The sequence below is a fragment of the Callorhinchus milii genome, unplaced genomic scaffold (genome assembly GCF_018977255.1).
Source record: "Callorhinchus milii isolate IMCB2004 unplaced genomic scaffold, IMCB_Cmil_1.0 Scaffold28, whole genome shotgun sequence".
Lineage (NCBI taxonomy): Eukaryota > Metazoa > Chordata > Chondrichthyes > Chimaeriformes > Callorhinchidae > Callorhinchus > Callorhinchus milii.
The window spans coordinates 3,850,539-3,874,345 of record NW_024704769.1 but is presented as its reverse complement, the minus strand read 5'-3'; the positions used below and the strand labels follow the sequence as shown (position 1 = coordinate 3,874,345).

At 44.9% G+C, this 23,807-nt stretch overlaps 3 protein-coding genes and 1 non-coding gene across 4 annotated transcripts; 1 reads left to right on the top strand and 3 right to left on the bottom strand.

Moving 5' to 3' along the window:
- Positions 1-2,223: 2,223 nt before the first annotated feature.
- LOC103187771 (lysoplasmalogenase-like protein TMEM86A) lies at positions 2,224-3,496 on the bottom strand. The gene is made up of 2 exons (XM_042344552.1): positions 3,404-3,496; positions 2,224-2,850 (listed from the first exon to the last, which is right to left on the bottom strand). Exon 2 carries the CDS (start codon positions 2,840-2,842, stop codon positions 2,420-2,422), a length of 423 nt encoding a protein of 140 aa, XP_042200486.1. The 5' UTR covers positions 2,843-2,850; positions 3,404-3,496; the 3' UTR covers positions 2,224-2,419.
- A 5,575-nt stretch (positions 3,497-9,071) lies between these two features.
- LOC103187770 (lysoplasmalogenase-like protein TMEM86A) lies at positions 9,072-11,411 on the bottom strand. Its single transcript, XM_007907412.2, has 3 exons — positions 11,136-11,411; positions 10,040-10,298; positions 9,072-9,499 (listed from the first exon to the last, which is right to left on the bottom strand). Exons 1-3 carry the CDS (start codon positions 11,154-11,156, stop codon positions 9,072-9,074), a joined length of 708 nt encoding a protein of 235 aa, XP_007905603.1. The 5' UTR covers positions 11,157-11,411.
- On the top strand, positions 10,339-10,415 carry trnat-ugu. The gene has a single exon. It is a non-coding gene; the product is annotated as a tRNA-Thr (tRNA).
- A 1,441-nt stretch (positions 11,412-12,852) lies between the features above and the next one.
- On the bottom strand, positions 12,853-22,949 carry LOC103187769 (SH2 domain-containing protein 6). Its single transcript, XM_007907410.1, has 14 exons — positions 22,731-22,949; positions 20,810-20,841; positions 20,096-20,142; positions 19,417-19,445; positions 18,177-18,279; positions 17,868-17,953; positions 17,153-17,231; positions 16,572-16,645; positions 16,189-16,234; positions 15,870-15,933; positions 15,265-15,295; positions 14,832-14,921; positions 14,146-14,301; positions 12,853-13,547 (listed from the first exon to the last, which is right to left on the bottom strand). The coding sequence occupies exons 1-14, from the start codon at positions 22,731-22,733 to the stop codon at positions 13,431-13,433; spliced, it is 957 nt and encodes a 318-aa protein (XP_007905601.1). The 5' UTR covers positions 22,734-22,949; the 3' UTR covers positions 12,853-13,430.
- Positions 22,950-23,807: the final 858 nt, after the last annotated feature.

Sequence of the window (23,807 nt, the reverse complement as noted above, 5' to 3'; positions counted from 1 at the left end):
AACTCAGTCTGAGCATTCAACCCAGAATCGTCTGAACATTCAGTCACCTTTTCTAGAGATCTGTCCTACCTATGGTGGGAGATACTGAGGGAAATTGGGGCCAAGGGTAATAATATTCTGCTTTCAGTTATGATCTCTTCTTAAGCTGCTCTTATTTCATTGTCTTTCTAATGTGCAGCACAGATTTATTGTTATAAAGATATATATAATATACAATAAATCTGTGTATGTATATTTATCTGTAAATATTTATATATAAAGGAGGCATTTAGTTGCAATCGAAAATTGAAGTTGATAGTACAGTCCATTTCAGCACTGTTGTTCAGCGATAACTATTCAGGTATTTAATGAGTTTTAGGGAGCGTTGAAGTAATAATAGTAATAATAATAGTAGGAACAATCTTAACTTCTCCGAGTTGTTGGTTGTGTGAGCTCTCAGCACCTTGGACAGAGACTGGCAAACCTGGGATTAAAGCGCCCCCTACTGTTAGCTTCCAGAGCTGCTGATTTAGACAGCAAGATTCCAGTCCAGTATTATTATTATAATGATCACAATCCTGATATAGCGCCTTATCACTTTGTCGCAAAGCCCTTCACAGAATATACTGTGAAGTTGGAGTGACTGCGTGTTTTGTGGTCAAAAGTGTAAACTGGAATGTAGAGATTTTACAGTTTGACAGAAAAATCATCGCAAGTGTATGGATGTTGACTTGAATTTTGACAGCGCTTGTATTTTCAGTACAAAGCCTTGCTGGGAGAATAAGTGTGTGTTTCAGGGTCTGGCTCGTGGCCTAAATAGCTTTTTCCTGTCCTAAAATTCCAGTGTCATAAAGCGGTGAATACACCGAGATATCAGTAAGGGAATCTAACACAGCAGGGGGCGGTTCGAGGAATTTCATGGCAGTTTCTGATCAATTTTACCAAGTTAAACAAACATCTCAGATTTTGAAACAAGTTACAAATGGTCACAAGTACTTTCTCTCTCTCTGTGCCTATCCCTCAAGAAGTCTTGAGTTCCTCTTCGGAATTCTGATCAAACGGCAGAGATAGACACCAATAATTGGATTAGCGCTGCTCACAGTTTATTTTCCTGCGAGATATAATTTTGTATATAACAGAATTTTGCTTCACTTGAGCCCAAGGGTATAGTGGATAGGAACGGTTTCATGTTTGCAATGATTCAACTATTTATTTTGAAGCCATTGAGAATTGTCAAAATAATAATAATCCTTGGATTTGATATAGCGCTCTATAACATCATCGAAACATCTCAAAGCGCTTCGCAAAATTTTCTGTAAAGTGTAGTGACTGTTTTTTGTAGGCAAAATCTCATCTTCCGACTTTCACACTGTTTTGACACCCAAGGCAAGACTGAGCAATGCTCTCTCATAGAGAAAGTTAGTTCCACAAAAGTTTTCTCTCAAATCTGCCAAGAATCAAGAAAATATCTGCAACTCACAGTACGCTATGTGTTGCAAGTTTGTAGGCTTTCATCTGGCTTTCCTATGTCTTTGTTAAAGAAGTGCAATAATAATAATAATCTTGGTATTTGATATAGCGCCTTATCACATCGTTGAGGTATCTCAAATGCTTCACAGAATATATTAAAAAGTGGATCGACTGTGTATGTTGTGGGCGAAACCCAGCAGCCAATTTCACACAGCAGCGTAGAAATATAATGCTCTCCAACCCAAAGTGTTTATATCAGGAGTGAATCAAACTCAAAGACATCGCTTCCCTCGGAGACTCAGGCAAACAGAAAGCCTTTTGCTCGACTGAAAGCGCTTCTACTCTAAATGCTGCCAAGTAAGATAATGATAATAATCGTTGCAATAGCGCCTTACCTGATGGGACGAAATATCAAAGCACTTTACAGGGTTTACTGTAAAGTGTAATGGTCAATTTGCACACAGCAAAGTCTCACAAACAGCAATGAAATTGAATGACCCATTTTATCTGGGATTGATCTGATTTGAGAAAAACTATAGCTACAGTATGAAATACTGATGTAATTTATTAATAATCATAATCCTTGCATTTGTTATAGCACCTTATCATGTCATCAATGTCTCAAAGTGTTTCACTGGATGTAATGTAAAGTGGTGTGACTGTGTGTACCCTGTGAGTGAATGCGGTAGCCAATATGCACATCACAATGTTCCACGAACAGCCATGGAGTGAGCGACCAATTTTATTGTTGGCCAGGACACTGGGCAAGAGAGAGAGAAACTCTCTGTTAGAAATTGACAGCTTTTAAAAACACATTCCATTGAAATAACTGCACCTATTGTACAGCGAGGCAAACGGTTCATTTCTGCCACTGATCTGGCACCTGATCTGTAACGTGTTGTAGTGCCTTTTGATTTAGCCTATAACAACTTATTACTTATTTGGTGCAAAGTGAGGGGGTAACACCGTACTACTTCTGTTTACTATTCTTTAAAGCCTTATCTGCACTGTTGACGACAGAGACGGTAATAAACATCTGTGCTGCGAAGTAGGCAGCAGCAATCATTCCTGAGCTGTGCACAGGAAAGCAAAATGAATCGACGGCGTAGGTGAAATCCGACACTAGAAACAGCAGCCCTCCAACAGATGCAAACAGCTTGACCCAAGACCAGTACTCAGTGAAGAACATGCCGGCACTCGCTCGCCAACACATGGTTCCTATTAGAATGCTGTAGACATAAACCAGCCATTGGAAGGGTTTTTCATCCCAGAGGCATCTGCTGAGGAACAGCAAGTACAAAGTGCCTACAGCCACCAAGAAAGAGGCAGCCAACAGGTTCAGAGGCTTCAGACCAAACATCCAGATGTAGAAGAGGTAGGCAAGCCCGAACATAGCCTCTCCTGGGGAGAGAAGAAACAACAGGATTTTATAATAATAATAAGGCTTGCATTTGATACAGCGCTTTATCACATTTCGAGACGTCTCAAAGGGCTTCACAGGATACACTGTAAATAATAATAATAATAATCCTTGCATTTGATGTAGAGCTTTTCACGTCGGGAGGACGTCCCAAAGCGCTTCACAGAACACACTGTAAAGTGAATTGACTGTATATTTGTGGGCGAACGCGGCAGCCAATTGCGCACAGCAATGTCCCTCTCACAAACAGTCGTGGATTGAGCAACCAAATTATTATTATTACTTTTTTTTAAAAAAGTAATCCGTCAATTGAATAACAACGGGCTTTTTACTTAAGAGGTAAACAGATACATGTGTGTGGAGTAAGCAAACCTACCTAACATCACATTATATTCTCTGAAGCACTTGGAGATATCTCGAAGACGTGATAATAATATAAGGCTCTATATCAAATGCAAGGATTATTATTATTATAGTTTTAAAGGCTATTTTGTGACAGACCCTTTTGAGAACGCCGCTTTATCCCACACTTACCATCGATGCAGTACAGCTGCCCAGATGTGGTGCGGAGGACATCACCTACTGCTGAAGACAACAGGCCTGCGAGCAGCTTCAGAGCACTGCCGTGTGCCTGTGCCTTTACTCCGTGGCTCAGGGTGTACACACACAGGAACAACAGGGGCACGCATTTGACAAAGGCCTGGAGCCACAAGGGACAAGAGGGTTGAAGCCCGAAGATGAAGTAAACACAGGTGCTCAGTAGGAAGGGCACGAGCCTGCACAACTCCTTCAACACCTAGTGAGGAAAAGAAAAATGGTGGTTATTTGTGAGGCTCTATGGAAAGTCTCTATGGAAAGACAGACAAGGACATGGTAGAAAGATATTTGGACAGGCAAGGAGAGAGAGAGAGAGAGGGAGAAGTGACTTCTCTGATGACTAGTGATAGTTTGCCAGGACAAAGGGGTGTGTGAAATCCACAAGTGAAATGGATCAGGAGTAGAAGGTGACATGTAGATCAACTCATTCTTAGCAAGTTTTTATTGCACTGTCTTTGGGTGTGAAAGAGTTTTTTTGTGACTTCCAATTTCCTTCCCTCTATTGCGGCACAGTTACTTTGGTGTGATAGTTCAGAGGGCTCCAGCCTGCTCCACATCCCCCGCCCTGCCTGCTGCACCATCAGGATGGAACTCCATCCTGCAGTCCCTCCGCCTCGACCCCTCCATTGCCTCCTTCAAGGCATATCTCAAGGCTCACCTCTTTGACCGCACCTTCGGTTATCCCCCACCCACCCACCCTGCCCTCCTCCCTTCCTGATCCCAACCCCAAGCTCAGGTCCAGATCCCTGACTGTCCAGCGCCTTGGGACGTCCTCCCGATGTGATAGGCACCATGTAAATGTCATTTGTTGTTGTTGTTGTCGTAGTTCGTTGTTAACCAGAAAGAAGAGAGAACGGAAAGCGAGATATCACCAGTTCCGAGTCAGACATTTGCAGGAAACTGACACTGTAGGTGTCCCACCCATTTACCTCTGTAGGGCAGAGCAGGGAGTCAGATTCAAGGAGACACCTGAAGCTGTAACACACTGCACTGCCTCCCAGACCTGCAGTTTCACAGCCTCTGTTAGAGGAGTCCAGGACGTGGTTCGATTAACACGGTTTAACATAGTTTAACATCTTTTAGGTTAAAAGCATTATGAAAGCTTAATCAGCTAATTAAAGGGAGAATATAGAGTAACAGCTATAAGAAGGAAGCAAGCAGAGGAAGCACATGTCAGTGTGTGAATATGCCAAACTTTCAGGACTTCCACATATCAGCAGCAATGTTTTTCTTCAGAAACATGTCCATGTGTGGGACTCTGTTTTCCGCCACAGGCTGTTTCTCTGTCTTGTTAATAATAATAATTAAAGTAATCCTTGCATTTGATACAGCGCCTTATCACGTCTTCGAGACGTCCCAAAATGCTTCACAGAATATACTCTAAAGTGAATTGACTGTGTATTTTGTGGGCAAATAATGTTCGATTTTTAAAGTGCAGAAGTATAAGGGGAAGCATTCAGACCTGTCTCTTTGAGTGTGACAGTCATTCATTCTTGTTCAGAAATATAACTTACTGAGCCAAGTGCCTGAAAAGTCTGAATTCAGCCACTAAATGTGACTAACGTGCATTTCCCTGATGCTGTAAAGACGAGTTTAACAGCGTTCAGGACTTACTTACCCGGAGAACAACTGAACTCATGTCAGGCCCAGCTTGGTTTGTAGCCTGCTTTCCCTTCCTCTTTCTGTCTGTTTAACAGCCGCTGATATTTTTGCACTGAACACTGTTGGCTGGGTTTGAACAGGTTTTTCTGGGTGCTGACTCCTTCACACACTGGAATGCAGCATTTTTAACAAGTCAACACACACCTTAGAACAGGTGTGACAGATCATCAGGCCTCGTGACTCGAAGCTCCCAGACTCCAGAAGTGTCACAAACACATAAGCAGTGGAGTAGGGAATACAGAGCGAACCACTCAAACTAAACTAAACCCATTCAAACTGCATCAGAGTTACACCAAAGGCTCGTCCTTGTTCACAGGCTTCAGGACAAAGTGTTTGGAACAAGATAACACAGAAGCCAGTGAAGCAGATTGTACTGTTTTCAGCAAAACATTCCCTTTTTTGTCAGCTGACACGTTTGCAACAATAACCGTCAAGTTTGCTCACGTGATGATGAGTACTGGACAGAAGAGCTCGAAGCCACAGTGAAAGAGGAAACTGGGAAAGGAATGAAATTATAAACATCCGGACCCGCTCAGAGTAAATTAGTGACAGATGGGGCTGTATTGATAACAAGGAAAAATGTTGTGGATATAGGCATGCAACATACATACATACATACACACATACGACATACAGACACACACACAATAGATTTGATTCAGCCCTGCCCCAAAGTCTTAACAGCTTTATAATGCCGTGCCAGGTATTCACCCTGTTTTATAAAACACACACATCATATGACAAAATGTAGCCAAGTACCTGTCAAATGAGCTGCCTCCAGTTTGACTTCCATCCCAGTGACCGTCTCATCTTGACTTAATAATAATAAAATATAAAATGACATTTACAAGGCTCTCGACAGGAGGACGTCCCAAGCCGCTGGACAGTCAGGGATTTGGACCTGAGCTGGGGGTTGGGATCAGGAGGGGTGGAGGGCAGGGAGTGTAGGGGTAGGAGAGTAGCCGAAGACAAGGGAGTGAGGCAAAGGGACTGTGGGATGGAGTTCCAAAGGGTGGGGGCAGAGAGGCTGAAGTCCAGACCGATGATGGTGGAGGGGCTGGGCGGGGAATGTGGGGCAGGCAGGAGCCCACTGGGTAGTGGGGGTGAAGCGAACAGGTTGGTATGGAGACTTTGGTTTAAGGTCTCATCTGAAGAACGGCACCTCCAACCTTGTCGCACACCCCCAAAACTGGAGTGCAATGGAGCGTCAGCCTGGACACTTGGTGAATTCAAAGTACCAATGTGGTTGAACCCACAACCTTCTGACCCAAGAAGTGAGAGTGCTACCAACTGAATCATGCTGGTACCTTCATCACAAATGGTTACGGACCCTGGACTGTATCAGTCAGGACACGCCTGAGTGAATTGGAACAATGGCAGGGAGAAATGTTGGGCAAGTTTCCTTACTCCACACGCCTCTGTTTACCGCGCAGTAAACCATTGATTGGCAGATCGCTTTTCTGGGGGTTTAATAATCCCTTCAAACTGAATAAAATAATAATTTGGTCACTTACTCCACGGCTGTTTGTGGGGACGCTGCTGTGCGCAATTGGCTGCCGCGTTTTGCCCACAAAATATACAGTCAATTCACTTTACAGTACATTCAGTGAAGCGCTTTGAGACGTCTCGATGACGTGATAAGGCGCTGTATCAAATGCGAGGATTATTATTACTATTAATGTCATAAATACCTGAGAGGCTGTTGAAGACCAGTAGTTGACAGAGATGGCTGAGGAATGTGATAATATGAGTCTCTGGTGTAACTGCTGTCACAGCAGTGGGCTGGGCTGTCGTGGCTTAACAATGCCAGGGAATCCACCTGCAGTCAGCACTGCGACGGATTATACTATATAAAAGAATAGTGACCCCTTGTTGCACTCTCGTGACTTAGCTTTCCATTAATATTAGTGCCTTGTAGCAGACCATCTATCACCTGCTAATATAGTAAACTGATAGCTCCTGATAGTGGAGTCCTGTAGCTCAGTGGTTAGAGCACTCGCTTTGCAAGTGAGAGACCTGAGTTCAATTCCAGGCAGAGGGCGAAACCTCGGGCAAGTTTCCTTACTCCACACAGAGCCTAATAATAATCCCTCCAAAAAAAAACAATAATAAATTGGTCATTTTCAATCTACGACTGTTTGTGGGACATTGCTGTGCGCAATTGGCTGCCGCGTTCGCCCACAAATATACAGTCAATTCACTTTACAGTGTGTTCAGTGAAGCGCTTTGGGACGTCCTCCCGACGTGAAAAGCGCTATATCAAATGCAAGGATTATTATTATTATTATAGCTCCTGGCTCTGAGGGAAAAGGACTCAGTGATGAGTTATCAGGAGTGACCAGTTAGGCACACGTATGGTGCAGTGCGAAACCTTAGGTAAGTTTCCATACTCCACACAAGTAGGAAGTAGGAATACGGTTGTTCGTCGTTTGACGGATCGCTTTCCAGGGGTAATAACCCCTCAAAAACAATTGTCACTCAATCCACGACTGTTTGCTGCTGTGCACAATTGGTGGCCGTGTTTCACCCATAAAATACACAGTCACGACACTTTACAGTATATTCTGTGAAGCGCTTTGAGACGTCTCACCGATGTGATACGACACTGTATCAAATGCAAGGATTATTATTATAAATACATAAACAAATGAGACTGGGATATTGACAGCGATGACTTAAGTGGTAGTGACAAGTTAAGCCAGGGTGGAATTTACTGTATTTATAAAAACAGTATAACTGGGGGGTGGGGGAGGGAATCTAGGAATGACTGCGATGCTGTTTAGATGTTACAAATAAGCACAGACCTTGATCACTTTCTTAACCCTGCAATTTTATTACATCCTTGCAACATTTCATTCTTACTGTATGTAACGTATACCGGCAATGTCATGTCTCTATCTTCACGCACTGGTTCTGTGTGAATGTCAGGGATGCGAGTGTGAGCAAGCTGCCCCATGTTCAACAACAACAACAACAAGATTACATTTGTATAGCACCTTTCACGTCAGGAGGACGTCCCAAGGCGCTGGACAGTGACAGCATTTCAGACCAGAGACGGCTGAGCGGAGGGAATGGACGGGTTGGTAGGGGGTTAGGAGGTCGCAGGGGTAGGATGGGGCGAGGCCATGGAGGGCTTTGTAAGTGAGGACCAGGATCTTGAACTGGATCCTCTGAAGGATAGGGAGCCAATGGAGTCGGGCGAGAGTTGGGGAGATGGGGTCACGGAGTTTGGTGCGGGAGAGGGCACGGGCTGCAGAGTTAGTTCTGGACTATCTGCAGCTGTGGAGGGAGGAGTTGGCGTTTGTATAGTCGAGCCTGGAGGTGATGAAATGAACAAGAGTTTCAACGCCTGAGGGGTGAGGTAGTGGCGGAGTCGGGCGATGTTACGGGGGTGAGGGAAGGCAGAGTGGGTCATGGCTTGGATGTGGGGGAGAAAAGATAATTCAGATCAGCAACAACAGCTTGTGAGTCGAGGGTAGAGATAGTCTCCTTGGACATAGAGATACTTTTAATTTCACTGGTTAGGAGTGGGACCCAGAAGGCTTTACTGATAAGAAAGGTATTTGATCAACTATTCAAATGCCCTCATTGGAATGACTGATGCTGTTTGGATGGAGTTCCAAAGGATGGGGGCAGACAGCTGAAAGCCCGATCACTGTTGGTGGGTAGGGTGGGGGACGTGAAGCAGGCCGGTGCCCACCGAGCGAAGGGAGCAGGCGGGTTTGTAAGGTGAATGAGTGACTGGATAAATGAAGGGATAAATAGATAAGAACATGGAAAAAGATGCGAGTAAATCAATATGTAAACATGGGTAGATGTGCTAGGGGCCATCATACACAGAAATGATGAATGAGGAAAAGATTGAGATCCATTAGTTTCTGTTTATCCTCCCAGGAAGATTACAGCATGAAAATATCCTCCCATGCCCTCAGCTCAGGCCACTCTAATCATGGCGCTTCTTATCGTTCACAACACTTAGAGTGATAAATAACTGCGCTGTGTAGTACGTGCTCATGACAATCAGTGTCCTGTACGGGATATTAGGAAAGCACAACAAATTCAGAGCCAAGGTTAAGTCGGAGATGGCGAAACACACAGCTCCGAGTCCACCGATCACCTTTGCGGGTGGCTTTGGGGTGTGGAACAGGACCTCTGCGTTGGCCCGCCATACCATACTCCCGATGACGGCACAGTAACAGAAGAGCGCTAGTATTTGCCATGTCGCCATGTCCTTCCTCCACATACACGTACCGAGCAAGGTCGCGCCTATTAGTGTTGCACTGGCCACCACACTCCCACCTCGCAGGTTCACAGACTTGAAACCAAACATCCAGATGTAGAAACAGTGGGCGATTGCAAACATGACTCCACCTGAGATTAACAGGACATGAAATTAACCACAGAGTAACTTTAGACACTTTTTACAACAACAATAAGAACAACAACTTGCATTTATATAGCGCCCCTCACGCAGGGTAGTGTACCAGAGAGCTCTTACCCCTCTATCTACAATATCTTTCCAGATTAGTCCAGATCTAACTCTTTGCTCTTAATATATAATAATATAATTCCTTGCATTTTGATATATTATTGTGACGTCCCAAAGTGCTTCACAGAGTATCGTAAATTAGACTGACCGTGTATTTTGTGGGTGAAATGCGGCAGTTGTGCACAGCAGTGTCCCACAAACAGTCATGGATTGAGTGACCGCGATTGTGGGGCACTGAGGTACACAATATTTTTTAAGGGATTGTTGCCTCCGCCAATCGACTAAAAAACAGAAGGCGTGTGGAGTAAGGAAAGCCACTATCTTCTGGAACACCACTCCTCTCCTCTCGGCCTAACCCCCTTGAAGATTTCACGCCCTTCAAATCCTATCTGAATATCCATCAGTCTAAATTCTCTACTTACCAGCAATGAAATAATTAGATGGCACCAGAAGCACATCACCCAGGCCAGAAAAGACGAGGCCGGCCAGTAACTTGAGGAGGCTGTGGTGACTGAGGAGGAACTTTTTCCCTTGGGCCAGAACAAAGAAACCCAAGCAGAGGATGGGCAGAATTTTGGTGACAGCTGTCAGCCACAGTGGTATTTGGTGCAGAGAAGACGTGGCGATGTAGATGGATGCAGTTACATTGAAGACAGCTAACAGTTTGGGCTCACTGATAACCTGTAACCCAGAAAAAGCTTGTTATTCATTCATTCATTCAGTCCTGTAGCTCAGTGGTTAGAGCACTCGCCTTGTAAGCGAGGGGACCCGGTTTCGATTCCCGGGCAGGGAGAAACGATGGGCAAGATTGCTTACTCCACATGCCTCTAGTTACCTAGCGGTAAGTAGAAACCCGCTTGTTATTCGATTGGCGGATCGCTTTCTGGGGACAATAAAAAAAATGTGGTCACTCCAAAAAAAGTTTCAAAAAAGTATTATAATTTGGTCATTCACGACTGTTTGTGGGACACTGCTGTGCGCAATTGGCTGTCACGTTTCGCCCAAAAAATATACAGTCACTATCTTTACACGTTGTATTCTATGAAGTGTCTCGAAGACTTGATAAGGTTCTATATAAGAGATGCTGGGTATCAGTCAGTCTTACCTCACTCTCCTTAAACTATAGTGACTGCTGAAACAGGAGCAATATGTTAAGTGTAGGAATATGCATTGATTATTTATAAAGAGCTAAACTACATTATCAACAAACCCTCACAGGTCGCACACAGGCAGCGAAAACCCATTNAAAAAAATCGGAATTGAGAGACCAAATTATTAGTATTTGAAAAAAACTTTTTTGAAGGAATTATTGCCCTCGGGAAAATGACCCACCAATCAACTAATAGCCGGGTTCCTACTTACAGCTAAACAGAGGCTTGTGTGTGGAGTAAGGAAACTGATAAAATGCAGAACACTCACTCAGGTTCAACATTCCTCAGGTTAAAGCCAGAGAAAATTCCAAGGTTTCTTATGCCGTGGCTAAAGTACATTGCTGTTAGTAAGCAAGTGTAACCTTACCAAAGTGATTGGTGACCTCATGACGAGAGTGAACGATGTCTCTTTCTTGCTGCTCTGAGCTGAGCCGAATGAACAACAGCCTCTCTTGCCTCTGTATTTTTAGGAAGCAACTAACGGAAGCCTTTGACCACTATAACTGTAAGCACATTTGACCCCCCATCCGGTCTGTTAAAACAAACTGGTTTAAAGAACGATAAGCTTCCAACGCTGAAGAAATAGCCCTCCAAAGCGAGGATCAAAGGCAAGGGGTGTGGATGCGAGGTTGTCTCACTTGAATGATCATGTCGTGTTTACAGCACGTCACGTGACCAAAGGCTTTTAGAAGCCTGACAGCATACACAGCGAATTCACCTTAACCCTTTGCACTATTAGCTGCATGTGTTTCCCACGTCTGGGGCTCAGGCACAGTTGGGGTTTTGCAATCCGATAGTGGCGGCTTAGCAAATCAGTGCTGCCTTTTCCTCTCTGCATGTGGAGATGTCGCAATCACTCGTGGATTGCAACACAAGTTGTTTCACAAGTCTTTCGTCTCCGCCTTCCCCTTAAGACTCCCCTACTCCACCACCCGCCAGCCACCTCCACTCAGCAAGCTCTGGCCTTCTGCTCGTCCTTCGTCCCCTCTGCCACACCATCAGCGGCTATGCTTTCAGCCACTACGCCCCAAAGCTTTCCCCCTCAATCCCTCTGTCTTGCCCCCTCCTTCCCTGATCTATCCCCGATCTTGTCTATGTGTTTCGTTGCTACTGCGTGTAGTGCATTAGTGCAAGGAGCTCAAGAAAACTATCCAGACAAGCATTACCACACAAAATCTTGCCCTCACAAGTTCACACATTTTTATTTAGAATACATCCGCAAGATACAAACCTTAGGTAATGGCAACAGAATTGGAGATTGTGACATAATTTACATCTTCAAGGTATTATAAGGTCAAAAGGACCTCTGCTGATTCCTGTGGAAAGCTGACAACAATTCAAACAGTACATCAGACTTAGTTTGGGGAAAATGTACAACTTATGCGAACTGCTGTCATTGTAACCTCTCGAGGGCTGGCGATTGATGTGTGCAGAATGTCAGTACACAGTACACCTCCAAATCCCACCCTCGGCACATTCCAGCTGGGTACAAATATGTGGCTGTGTGTGAACTCCCTACTGTAACCGCAGGCCAGAAAGATGCCGTTTGTCAATCATTTCTGGTTCGTCCCAGCTTAAAGCAACAGCGAGTGTTGATCACAAAAGGAAATAGGAGGGAGGGGAGGGAGGGCAGTGGGGGGAATAATATATCCATACACAAATAATCCAGATGTTAATTCAGAGCACTGTAATCAGATTCCATTTAGCTTATTATTTGTTTGCTTCAGTGATATCTGCCAAAGTCTATGAGGCCCCCAAACACATCTGTATTTCATTCAGATTGTGCTATTGCATGTAATTGCATCTCAGCACTATTCAGCTCTCTGTTGATGAAAGCTCAAATTCGGTTCTGTTCATCGTGAGGCTGGGGGAAGGGCGGTAGAGTCCTGCTGTGTAGTGGTTACAGCACTCGCCTCACAAGTGAGAGGACCTGGGTTCGATTCCCCGGCCAGGGCGAAACCTTAGGCAAGTTTCCTTACTCCACACACACGCCTGCGCTCACCTAGCAGTCAGTAGGAACCCACTTGTTAGTTGATTGGCGGGTCACTAATCCCACAAAAAAAAACTAATCACTCAATCCACGACTATTTGTTTATTAAAATAATTAAATTATTAAAAAAGATGGATTTCTGCTAGAAAATAATATGTGGGGGATACAGTGCATAGTTGGGGACACGACATGTCGAGCGACTGCCAGAATGGTGGAAGACGAACTCGGTGGACCTCGGCCTGCTTTCGTCCAGCACATTCTTATGGTTGAGTCACCAGAGGGGTCAGCGCTTTCAGTGGGAGAGGGGAGAAAATCAGAGAGGTAAAAGCTGCCAGGGGTACATCAGCCTTCCTGGAGTTTACGATCAGAGAACACTTATTCTTAGCATAAATTTATCCCACTTTATACCAATCCTACGTCCCGAGTGCGGTGATATGACATGAGCTGTGACAATGTTGCACTGATTATTATGGTTATTATGGTAGATATCTCACTGAAGGTCCACAGTTGCTTCTTTGCTCCCAAAGAGTCAATTACCTTTACAGTCACTCCTGTGAAGCGCTTTGAGACATCTAGAAGACGTGAAAAGCGCGATATCAAATGCAAGGATTATTATTATTAAAGTAGATTGAGTTTCATTGAATGGCAGTTCGGACTCTCTCTGGGATGTGTTTACAAACGCACGGGGTAACTCAGGAAGGTCATTTCTTTGGAGTTTTTTTGTGCATCAATGAGGATCAGTGAATTCTGTTGATAGTAACGAATGATAGTGGGAATGCTGTCAAAGAGCTGGATGGGAAACAAAAAAAGGAGAGTGTTAGAGGAGAGGAAGGGACAGAACTGACCCACATCAGTGAGGGTTAATCTGATTCTGTGCCAATTGGCTGCCGTGTTTTGCCCACAAAATACACAATCAATTCACTTCGAAGTATACTCTGTGAGGTGCTTTGATACGTCTCGAAGATGTGATAAGGGTTATTATTATTATCCTGCCAATTTCTGAACAAACTCTTGAGATCTCAAAGATGACTGTTTGCCCTCTACTCATGGTGTTTGGTTAGCGCTGTGCACTTCACAGGGTTGTCTGTGCTAATGAGCAATGCACTGAGAAGTGAAGCATCTCTCTCACCAACTGGGAGCAGCAGCATTTGCTACCACATCAGGTGAGGAGAAACCTGCAGGTAGTATTAAAGGGTGATTTGCATCAGGCTGTGTGTGCTACATGGTGCTGGGGTCAGCTATACTCTTTTAAGGTGAGAAATCCTTCATGTTACTTGATGTCCCAACATTAATTTTAATGAGCACTAACAAGGAATTCAGCTTGCGTAAAGGCAACATTAAGGTCATTGTGTTTTATTCACTATATTAAGCAATAACTCGGTCTCACCTTTTCTCCTGCCTTCTCTGTGCCCAGCCCATACTGGTGGCCGCGATCAATAAAACGGATGGGAATGTTGTAGACTTTTCTTCTGTAGAAGATCACCAGGGTGTAGGGGTGCTTCCTGTTATTTCCTGAACTCGGCCTCACCAGGAAGGCCCCGTCCTAAATATCACAGAAGAAACACACAGTCACTACACTCTGCAGTGAAATGCTGTGAAGAGCTTTGAGACTTTTCAGTGTCATGACACGTCGCTATATCAGAATGCAAGGATTATTATTATTGCCTTCAATCATCCTAAACCTTCCATTTGATACGCCACCTTTCATGTCTCAAGTCGCTTCATGGGATCTACTGTAAAGTTAGACAGAGTGATACAGCAAGGAAACGGGCCCAACTAATCGAGCTGGGTGGGAGAGAGTAGGGTGGTCGAAAACACAGTCAAATAGCTAGATCTATACATGAGTTAGAAAGCAGAGAGAGAGAGAGAGAGAGAGGAGGCAGAGGGGTGTCGGAAAGTGGGTCAAAGTGGCTGAAACCTCACCGGCAGATGGTGCAGTGGAGTGGGCGAGGAGGGAGCAGCAGATTAGTTGGCTGAGGGGAGAGAGTGACTGGGGGAATAGGGTGCAGGAGGTCAGAGAGGTACGTACGGTGGAGCAGGGCTGTTGAGGGAAACCCAGAATCCAGAGCATACCTTGCCATTTTCACGTAATGCCACTTCTGCTGCTCTGCGGTCAGACTTGCTGGAGTACCAGGGTTTAGTCAGTAAGTCAGAGACGCTGTCCTGCACAAAGAGGCACAAATACTGAGTTCATCTTTTGTACTAAGGTTTCGCCCTGCCCGGGAATCACACCCGGGGGCTCTCACTTGCGAGTCCAGCGCTAACCTATACGCTACAGGACTCCCTCTAAGCCAAACTGCATGGACTCATGGGTGAAGGGGCAATGGTCTTCCCAACACTCAGATTCCTCTCCTGCCTAGACCCCAGCTCAATAGCACCGTGCTTAAGTCAATCTTTTCCTCTTCTGTGTCACGTCATTGCAGGTCAAGGCAGTCTCTACCTTTCACTCCCAATTGTAATGTCTTAATTACATTTCAATAATTCAGGACACAGTAATCATACTTACTGACTTTCGATTGGGAATAGGAGGTTTTACCCTGAAAAGAAAGAGCGTTTATTATTTAGAGATTCAGTCGTCGTGAAGAAAGACGATGCCTACTGAAAATCGTCTTGGTGTGGTATATACAGGCACCATCTGCACTGGAAGGTTTTACAGACTTCAGCTGGGTACACAGAAGGTCAGAGAGATAATACACACAGCCACCCAAACCTTCTCAGTAAATAATTATAGTAATAATAATAATCCTTGCTTTTGATATTGTGTTAAGATGTCTCAAAGACACCTCTTCCCACAGAGCCCTTCACAGCGGAAGTTGACACTTATTTCACCTGATGTCCACATTAACAGATTTTTCTGTAGGAGTTACGAATAGGAGTTCTGTAGTGCTAATATAATAGCGATAATGATTTACTGCTCTTCGACTGCATCTTTGGTCACCCTCTTACCCCTACCCGCCCTGGCCTCCACCCTTCCTGATCCCAACCCCCAGCTAAGATCCCGCCAGTTGAAGCAACATCTGCTTCTGTAGCTCTGGGAGCCTATGGCTCAGTATTACACTGGAACGTGCCTTGACTGGCAAGGATTGTTGTCATCATAAAGCTTTCACTTACACTGGCATTGGGAAAGTCTTGCCATTTGAAGATATTGACTTGTGGAATGGGTTCATTCCTCCCACTGTGAAGAAATATCATCAAAAAGTGTCAAGAGTAGAACAGCGCCAAACAGAGAGTGGGAGCAGGGATTCTTACCCATTCAGCTCCTGGTAACCCTGCAAGCCAAAGCCTTAATGGCTAGGGTGGTCCCAGCTGGACCAGCAGGAGGAAGCTTGCCAGACAGTGATATCAATGTGGCTTTCGCTAGCTAAATGCACTTGACACAGCTAGTTTCCCAGTGGACAGGCTGAAGGGTAATTGAATGAAATGTACTCACATTCTTCTGGGTTCAGATACTCCTCATTGTCTTCAGGCTTCAGGCTCTGCAGAATACAGAGCTCATTGTAAGACAGGAATGGAAACACCAGGCAGCATGCGATTCATTTATTAATGAATCGTTCCCTTTGGTATGTCATCCCACAGTCTCTTCTCCTCGTTCTCTCCTTTACCTCCTTCAAGGCACGTCTCAAGACCCTCCTCTTCGACTACGCCTTCGGGCACCCTCCTACCCCCACCCACCCTGATCCCAAACCCCAGCTTGGGTCCTGTGCCTTGGGACGTGCTCCCGACGTGGAAGGCATTATACAAATGTAATTTGCTTGGATGGCCTTTTTGCTTGGATTAAACGGCAGCAAACAATGCGAAGCTGAGTGTGTGTACCTGTGCTGGAGGCTGAGGGGGCCTGGCACGAGGTGGGTGAGGGATGGGAAACAAAGCCGTGTTCATCTGAGAACCTGACAGAAAAGAAAGTCACCATAAAACTCCTTACATTTGATTACAGCGCCTGTTATGTCAAAGTGTCTCAAAGTGCTTCACAGTTTTCTGTAAGGTCTAGTACTGTATTTGTACACAAACATAGGAGCCAGTTTGCCCACATGAAGTGAATAATAATAATACTTGCATTTGGTACAGCGCCTTATCACTTTGATGAGAACTCTTGAAGCTCAATTCACTTTACAGGATATATTTTTGTGGGTGAAACGCGGCAGCCAATTGTGCGGATTTAGAATGACCAATTTTATCTGAGGTTATTGTTGGCCAGGACACCGGGAGAGAGAAACTCCTTTAAAATTTTACATGTTTTTTGGGACCTTAGATACTGAAAGTACTGAAATCCCCACATTAGTTCATCACAAACCATAGAGAGGTTAGATTAACATTGGAGATTTCAAGTAAGTGCCATCTATCTGGGAGAATCTTTATTGTATTGAATCAAACAGGGATGGAACGAGTTTATTAACCTCTGACAGTCTTGTCATCTGTAGGATCAATATATACTTCATTAACTTCAGAATTGTCTTGTAACCCAGCATTCGAGACCTGCGAGGAGAGAAAAAGATACTCAATGCATATTGTCATAGAGACATAGGAACAGGAGGAGGCCATTCAGCCCCTCAAGCCTGTTCTGCCATTCTTTAAAATCATGGCTGATCTCTTCCTCAACTCCAATTACCCACCTTTGCCCCGTATCCCTTGACACCCTGACCTAACAAACATCTACCCACCTCAGTCTTGACAATGTGAATGGATCCAGCCATAATCCTCAGTCTTTTGGGTGAGAGAGAGAGAGAGAGAGAGAGTTCCAGATTCCCACTTTCCTTTGGGTGAAAAACTGTCTATGGACATCATCATCATCATCATTATTATTATTATTATCTCACAGCTAGATGCAAACACCTTGCATTTTCCAGCCATTCAAGCGTCAAAGCTTGATCCCCCCCTGCCCTCCCCCCTCCCCCATTCCGACCCCCAGTTCGGGTCCATAACTCTGTCCAGCACCTTGGGACGTCCTCCCGACGTGAAAGACGCTATACACATGTAATTTTGTTGTTGTTGTTGTTGCTGTTGCTGCTGCTATGGGGAATCCATATTGGATTTCACTTCACTTTGAAGCCCCGCTCACTGATACCAGAAATAAGTGATTCCATTAACAGGAACCTAAAGCGATGAGTTTACCATTTTATTCCACAAAGGTTTCCTCATTCTGTCTACAGATGGTTTAGGCAAAGCCTTAGGTAAGCCAATGGATGGCACCGGTCGTTCTGCAGTGAGGAGAATAGCACAGTGGTTAAAAGAAGCTGAGCGCTCAGAAAGATCCTCGACTAACAACCGGGTTCCTACTAACTGCTACGTAAACAGATGAGTGGAGTAAGGAAACTTGCCCAACAATTCGCTCTAACCGGGAATCAAACCCAGGTTTCTGGCCTGCGAGGCGAGTGCTCTAACCACTGAGCTACAGGACTCCATAAGATCTCTCAGCCTTACCTATGTACACGTTCTCACAGACCGATATGGGAGGGACCACATGTCGCATTGCGCGCTGAATCGGGGGGGCCTCGTACGTAGCTCCATCCTCAGGACCACCGGGCTGCAACGAGAGACATGTTTAGCTCATTTCAACCCACACCAACCACACTGTGCTTTCCTGTAATTCTGTCACAGCAACAATCACCAGACAACAGACACAGTCCCCAACGTGCAAGTGGAGTCCCTGTGAATTCTATCAGCAAGTTACATTCACACAACGCCCTTCGATACAGCTCCTTATCACATCTACAAGATGTCTCAAAATGCTCCACAGAAGATACTGTAAAGTGAATTGACTGTATTTTGTGGGTGAAACGCGGCAGCCAATTGCACACAGCAGTGTCCCATAAAAAGTCGTGGACTAAGTGACCAAATTATTATTTTTTCAAAAAAAAACATTTTTGAAATGCAGTAGACCCCCAGAAAGCAATCCGCCAATCAACTAACAAACAGGTTCCAACTTGCTGCTAGATAAGCAGAAGCGTGTGGAGTAACACAACTTGCCTAAGGTATCACTCTGTGTCATATCGACAGGCCCAGGTATTTGCTTACAGCACCTCATTCTGAAGCCCTTTGTTTGTGGCCAGCAAACCTGCCCAGGCCCTCCTTCCTGCTTTGCATTCACTGCACTATCTCCACAACATCTGATGAAATATTCAAAGTTAATCAAAAGCTAAGATTATATGAGGTATAAAACTCCACAGTAGGAGAGCTGTGTGATCTCAACACTGACCTTGTACCTCTGTGACTCGAATTCCTTTCGATCAGCCAGCCATCTGCCCTACACAGAAACCCGTGCTAAACAGCATCCAAACTGAGATTTCCATGTATATCTACCACCTACTTATGGAAATTTCCCTTCATCGGGAATGGATCACACACTCTCTTCCCAAGGGTTGCACTCTTTAATAATATTAATAATCCTTGCATTTGATACAGCGCCTTATCACGTCTTTGAGACCTCTCAAAACGCTTCACAGAATATACCTGTAACGTGAATTGACTGTATATTTTGTAGGCGAAATCGTAAGCCAATTGCGCACAGCAGTGTCCCACAAACAGTTGTGGATTGAGTGACCACATTTTTTTTAAAAGGGATTATTATCCCCGGAAAAGTAGGCAAAAGCAGCAGCTAATTTATGAACAGCAATGTCCCGATAACAATGATATAAAGAGAGATGTTACTTGCACTACTCACATCAGGCAATGTGCTCCCATTCCTATCATCTGAAATCAAAATTAAATATGTCAGTTGAAAAATGAGGAGAGAGAGAGAGAGAGAGATGCTGAATGCTAGGTTCCATCTATCTACCTCAGAGAGTAAAGCAAATAAGTCACCTCAGACCCTCGCAAGGTCAGATTACAGTGAATGCCACAAAATCACAAGATTATGAGACTGGTTTGGATGAAGAACACTCTTTAGCCGATCCCATCTAATCCGCCCATCGCAGCATTGAGCTGCTTTTTAAATGAGTCCCCGTGCCCTGCCCTCAACCACCCTTCCTGGCAAGATCATCTGCACAAGCAGTGTAGCTTTACAACTGTGGGAGGCATTTAGATTGGAGAATATTGAGCTGTACAGGACATCAGGACCTTAGGCTTGTCACGCACAGAACAGTGCTCCTGGGGATCAGTAGCAATGATAAGGCAACAGCCGATTATAACTTGTTATAGAAATTGTTCCTGTTCATTTAATGCCAGCCCTTGGGTAGATCAATGATGCCCTCACCATCTCATGCCGACCATTCACAATTGAGTCACACTATCACTAGGGAACAGCCAGAAGCATATTCATTTCCAAGCACAGTTTAAGCGCCACATTCAGCTCTCAAAAGAGCGAAAAGGGAGAGACTCTGTGTTTGAGACTGACGGCTTACTGTGTGCTCTCGGTCGGTTGAGTGTTGGCGGCGGTGCCAATGGAAACCTGCGGGGGGGGGAAAAGAGAATAATTTCAGTGAACGCAGGGGAGACATCACCCTGGCAACACAGCGCGTGGTAACAAGAGCAAAGCACATAGTGAACAAAATAGACAGAACATCTTTGTGGGCCTGGCTCAGTTGGCAATCACCTGCCTTCAGCGTTCAATCTGTTGTGGACTTGGAACACATTGACGGTCGTGCCTTCAGCGTCTCTGCTCCCACCCTCTGGAACACCATCCCTCAGTCCCTTCACCTCGCCCCCTCACTCGTCTCCTTCAAGGTCCGTCTCAAGACCCTCCTCTTTGACTGCGCCTTCGATCACCCTCCTACCCCCACCCTCCCTGCCCTGCCCTCCACCCCTCCTGATCCCAATCCCCAGCTCGGGTCAAATCCCTGACTGTCCAGCGCCTCTGGACATCCTCCCAACGTGAAAAGCTCTGTGTAAATGTCATGTGTTTGTTACATTCTCAAGGATTGTTAACAGCTAAAGCATACAGGCTTCACTTCTGCAGCTGATGGTAACATAAGCCTGCTGTTGAGACTGCCTGTATGTCAGACCGCCTTCTAGCTGGCTCTCTGTGCCACATAATGCAATTTGTTATTGTTGTTATTCAGCCAGTTCATCAGGTTTGTACTCTTTTCGTAGTCCACAGATTTGGCACAGATACTCACTGATTTGCTAAACCCATCTGTTTGAGGAGATCCTGAAAGAGAAGGCAAAATTATTATATGCAGTATTTCAGAGAAGTGCAGAGGTTTTACAGCACAAAACATGCCAATGTGTGCGTACTGTCCCTGTACCTCCGCCTTGCCCCCCCCCCTCCCCCATCTTCAGATCGCGCCTGAAGACCTTCCCCTTCGACCAGTACCTACGGTCACCTCCCGCGACTCGGAGTCAGGTTCCGTCACTATCAAGGCTCTGGGACTCTGCCCTGCGTGAGGGGCTCTATATAAAAGTTCTTGTTGTACTGGCGATAGCTCCCCGAATGGCATCTTCAACGCCATCAGCAATAGCTGTTTAGTTCTTGCTGTTTAGTTCTTGCCAATAGTTTATTGACTCTGGCGCTATCTCCATCACTCTCCCTGGTTGCTCACTCCAACTAAAGCAGATGCCCAGGATTTCCATCTCACTGGTTCTTCAGCTCTGCTTCAACCTCTCGTATCATCCATCACTGTCCTTATCCCACGTCCAAAACTTATACAACCAAAACCCTTACCTACCCTCTTGTCACTTTGAGATTATAATAATAATAATCCTTGCATTTGATACAACACCTTATCATGTCTTCGAGAGGTTTCAAAGCGCTTCACAGAACAACCGGGTTCCTGCTTATTGCTAGGTTAAGCAGTAAGGGAGTAAGGTTTACTTGACGAAGTTTCTCCCCGACCAAGAATGACGCTCCACATTGCTGTAAAACACGTTGTTGTGGAACTTGCTGCTCTACTCTAAATGAAAGGGCATACCTTGTCGTTACCTCTCCCTCATGACTAACAAAGCCATACTTTACCTACATGTTTCTGGCAGCAGAAATACATACAAATACTCCAGCTTAAAACCATCTTAAAAGACACACAAATACTCACTTTACAATCCCATATACTTCAATTTTGTTCAATAATAATGATGATAATCCTTACATTTGATGCAGCGCCTTTCATGTCCCAATGATGTTCAGAGCGAACTCCAAACATCTTTAATAGTCTTGTCAACAATAACTAGGTGCTCAGGCACAAAGCTCTCAGACTGTTCTGTACCTCATTCCCTTACTAACCAGCTCCCAAGACAAGCCTTACATATTTAGACACCGACTGGCTGAGCAGTTCTGTCAATTTACTGCCTTCTCTCAAAATCTCCGTGTCACAAAAGAACATAAGAACTTGCTAGGCTAAAGAAGACCCGTTCACCTTCCACCATCCTGGCAGTCACTTGACATGTTGTGTCCCAAACTATATAAGAACATAAGAAATAGTAGCAGGCGTCGGCCATTCAGCCCCCTGAGCCTGCCCCGCCAAAGACCTTTCTCTTTGACCGTGCCTTCAGCTCCCCTCTCGACTCTTTACCCCCTCCTCGCTCCCTCCCTTCCCTTGCCTCACCCTGACCATTTCCCCCCTTGCTCAGGTCCTGACCCAACTGTCCAGCGCCTCGGGACGTCCTCCCGACGTGAAAGGCGCTCTATAAATGCAATCTTGTTGTTGTTGTGTAATAAGATCATGGCTGATTTTCTAACCTAATTCCATTTACCCACCCTATCCCCTTATCCCTTAATCCCTTTAGTTTTAAAAAATCTTCTTTAGCCTGTACTGTATCTGTACTGTATTACTGTATCCCCACACATTATTTTCTTGCAGAAGTCTATCTCATTTATTCTTGAAACAAACAACACTTTCTGCTTCCACCGTCTCGCTAGGGAACCTGTTCCATACGTTTACCGCTCGCTGACTGAAGCAGCATCTCTTCAGATTTGTTCTGAATTTACCCCCCCTTCAATCGCAAGCCATGTCCTCTGGTTCCACTGTTCAGTACAAGATAAAACAGCTTGTTATGGTCACTGTTTTCCTAAAAGCAAAACAAAAGTTAAATGACTAACATTACCATTTGGGGAATGAGATGTGAAGTGAGAGTCCCGCCTGGATCCCTGCGTGGCAGAGAAACTTCCTCTGCTCTCGACACCTAGTGAGCACAACACAGTCCCAATCGCTGTTACTCCAACTGAGGCTTTCAATGCAAAAGGTTAGCAATTGAAGCATCATTCCACACCACAACACTCGCTACCTTATGACCTGAACTGTGTGCTTTGCATAGATCATGATTAATGCAAATGTAAGCATTATTCTGCTCACAAAGGGATTTACCAGAAACCGGATCCTATACTGTAACTGGCTTTAACCCTTTCAACACAATATTCGTGGATTTGCTTAACATCAAAGTGCTCAATGTCTAAGGAACAAAACACAACACGTAATCAAAGTCATTCCGAACCCAGCCTGCCTCAGACCCGTTCAGAATAGAATAGAATGAATATCGAACTAATTCATAATGGTAATTTCCTGCATTTGATACAGCACCTTTCACGTCAGGAGGATGTTTTCATAGAGCTTCACAGGATTTGCTGTAAAGAATAGTGACTGTGTGTTTTGTGAAAGCAGAAGCTAATTTGTCCACAGCCATGAAGGGTTATCGATTATCTATGGATTGTTGGCCTGGACATTTGGAGAAACTCTCTTCTTTCTTGAAATAGTGTTATGTGATCTTTAACATCCACCTGAACAGGTGGACAAGACCCCAGTTTAACATCTCCTCCTGAGGACGGCACCTCCAACAAAGAAGCTCTCCCCCAGCGCTGTCAGCCTAGTCTGTGACCTCAACGTCCCAATGTGGGGCTAGAACCCACAACCTTTGACTCCCAGTGGGAACGTGCTACCCACTGAGCGAGGCTAACACCAATTTCAAGCTGCTTAAGCAAATGAATGTAAATGCAGGAGGAAGTCACAAATCCTGGAAAGAATTTCTCATACTCCCCATTTCAAAGACCTTAAGCAACAATCATGTTCTGTTTAGATCCGAGGAGCATCGAAGCAATCTGTTCGGTATCACCAGACGTGGAATGGAAACTACAGCTCTTGCTCACTGTTCTTCTGTATGAACAAACCTTTGATGATAGTGTGATTT

Excerpts from the sequence above, each read along its gene's own strand:
- LOC103187771 (XM_042344552.1), bottom strand. The coding sequence starts at position 2,842 with ATGTTCGGGCTTGCCTACCTCTTCTACATCTGGATGTTTGGTCTGAAG.
- LOC103187769 (XM_007907410.1), bottom strand. Across the intron at positions 20,143-20,809 it reads CAGATGGGTTTAGCAAATCA|GTTTCCATTGGCACCGCCGC; the intron begins GTGAGTATCTGT and ends CCCCCCCCGCAG. Across the intron at positions 14,302-14,831 it reads CATTACGTGAAAATGGCAAG|GACGGGGCCTTCCTGGTGAG; the intron begins GTATGCTCTGGA and ends TGTGATATTTAG.
- LOC103187770 (XM_007907412.2), bottom strand. The coding sequence starts at position 11,156 with ATGAGGTCACCAATCACTTTG. Across the intron at positions 10,299-11,135 it reads TGAGGTCACCAATCACTTTG|GTTATCAGTGAGCCCAAACT; the intron begins GTAAGGTTACAC and ends TCTGGGTTACAG. Across the intron at positions 9,500-10,039 it reads ATCTAATTATTTCATTGCTG|GTGGAGTCATGTTTGCAATC; the intron begins GTAAGTAGAGAA and ends TGTTAATCTCAG.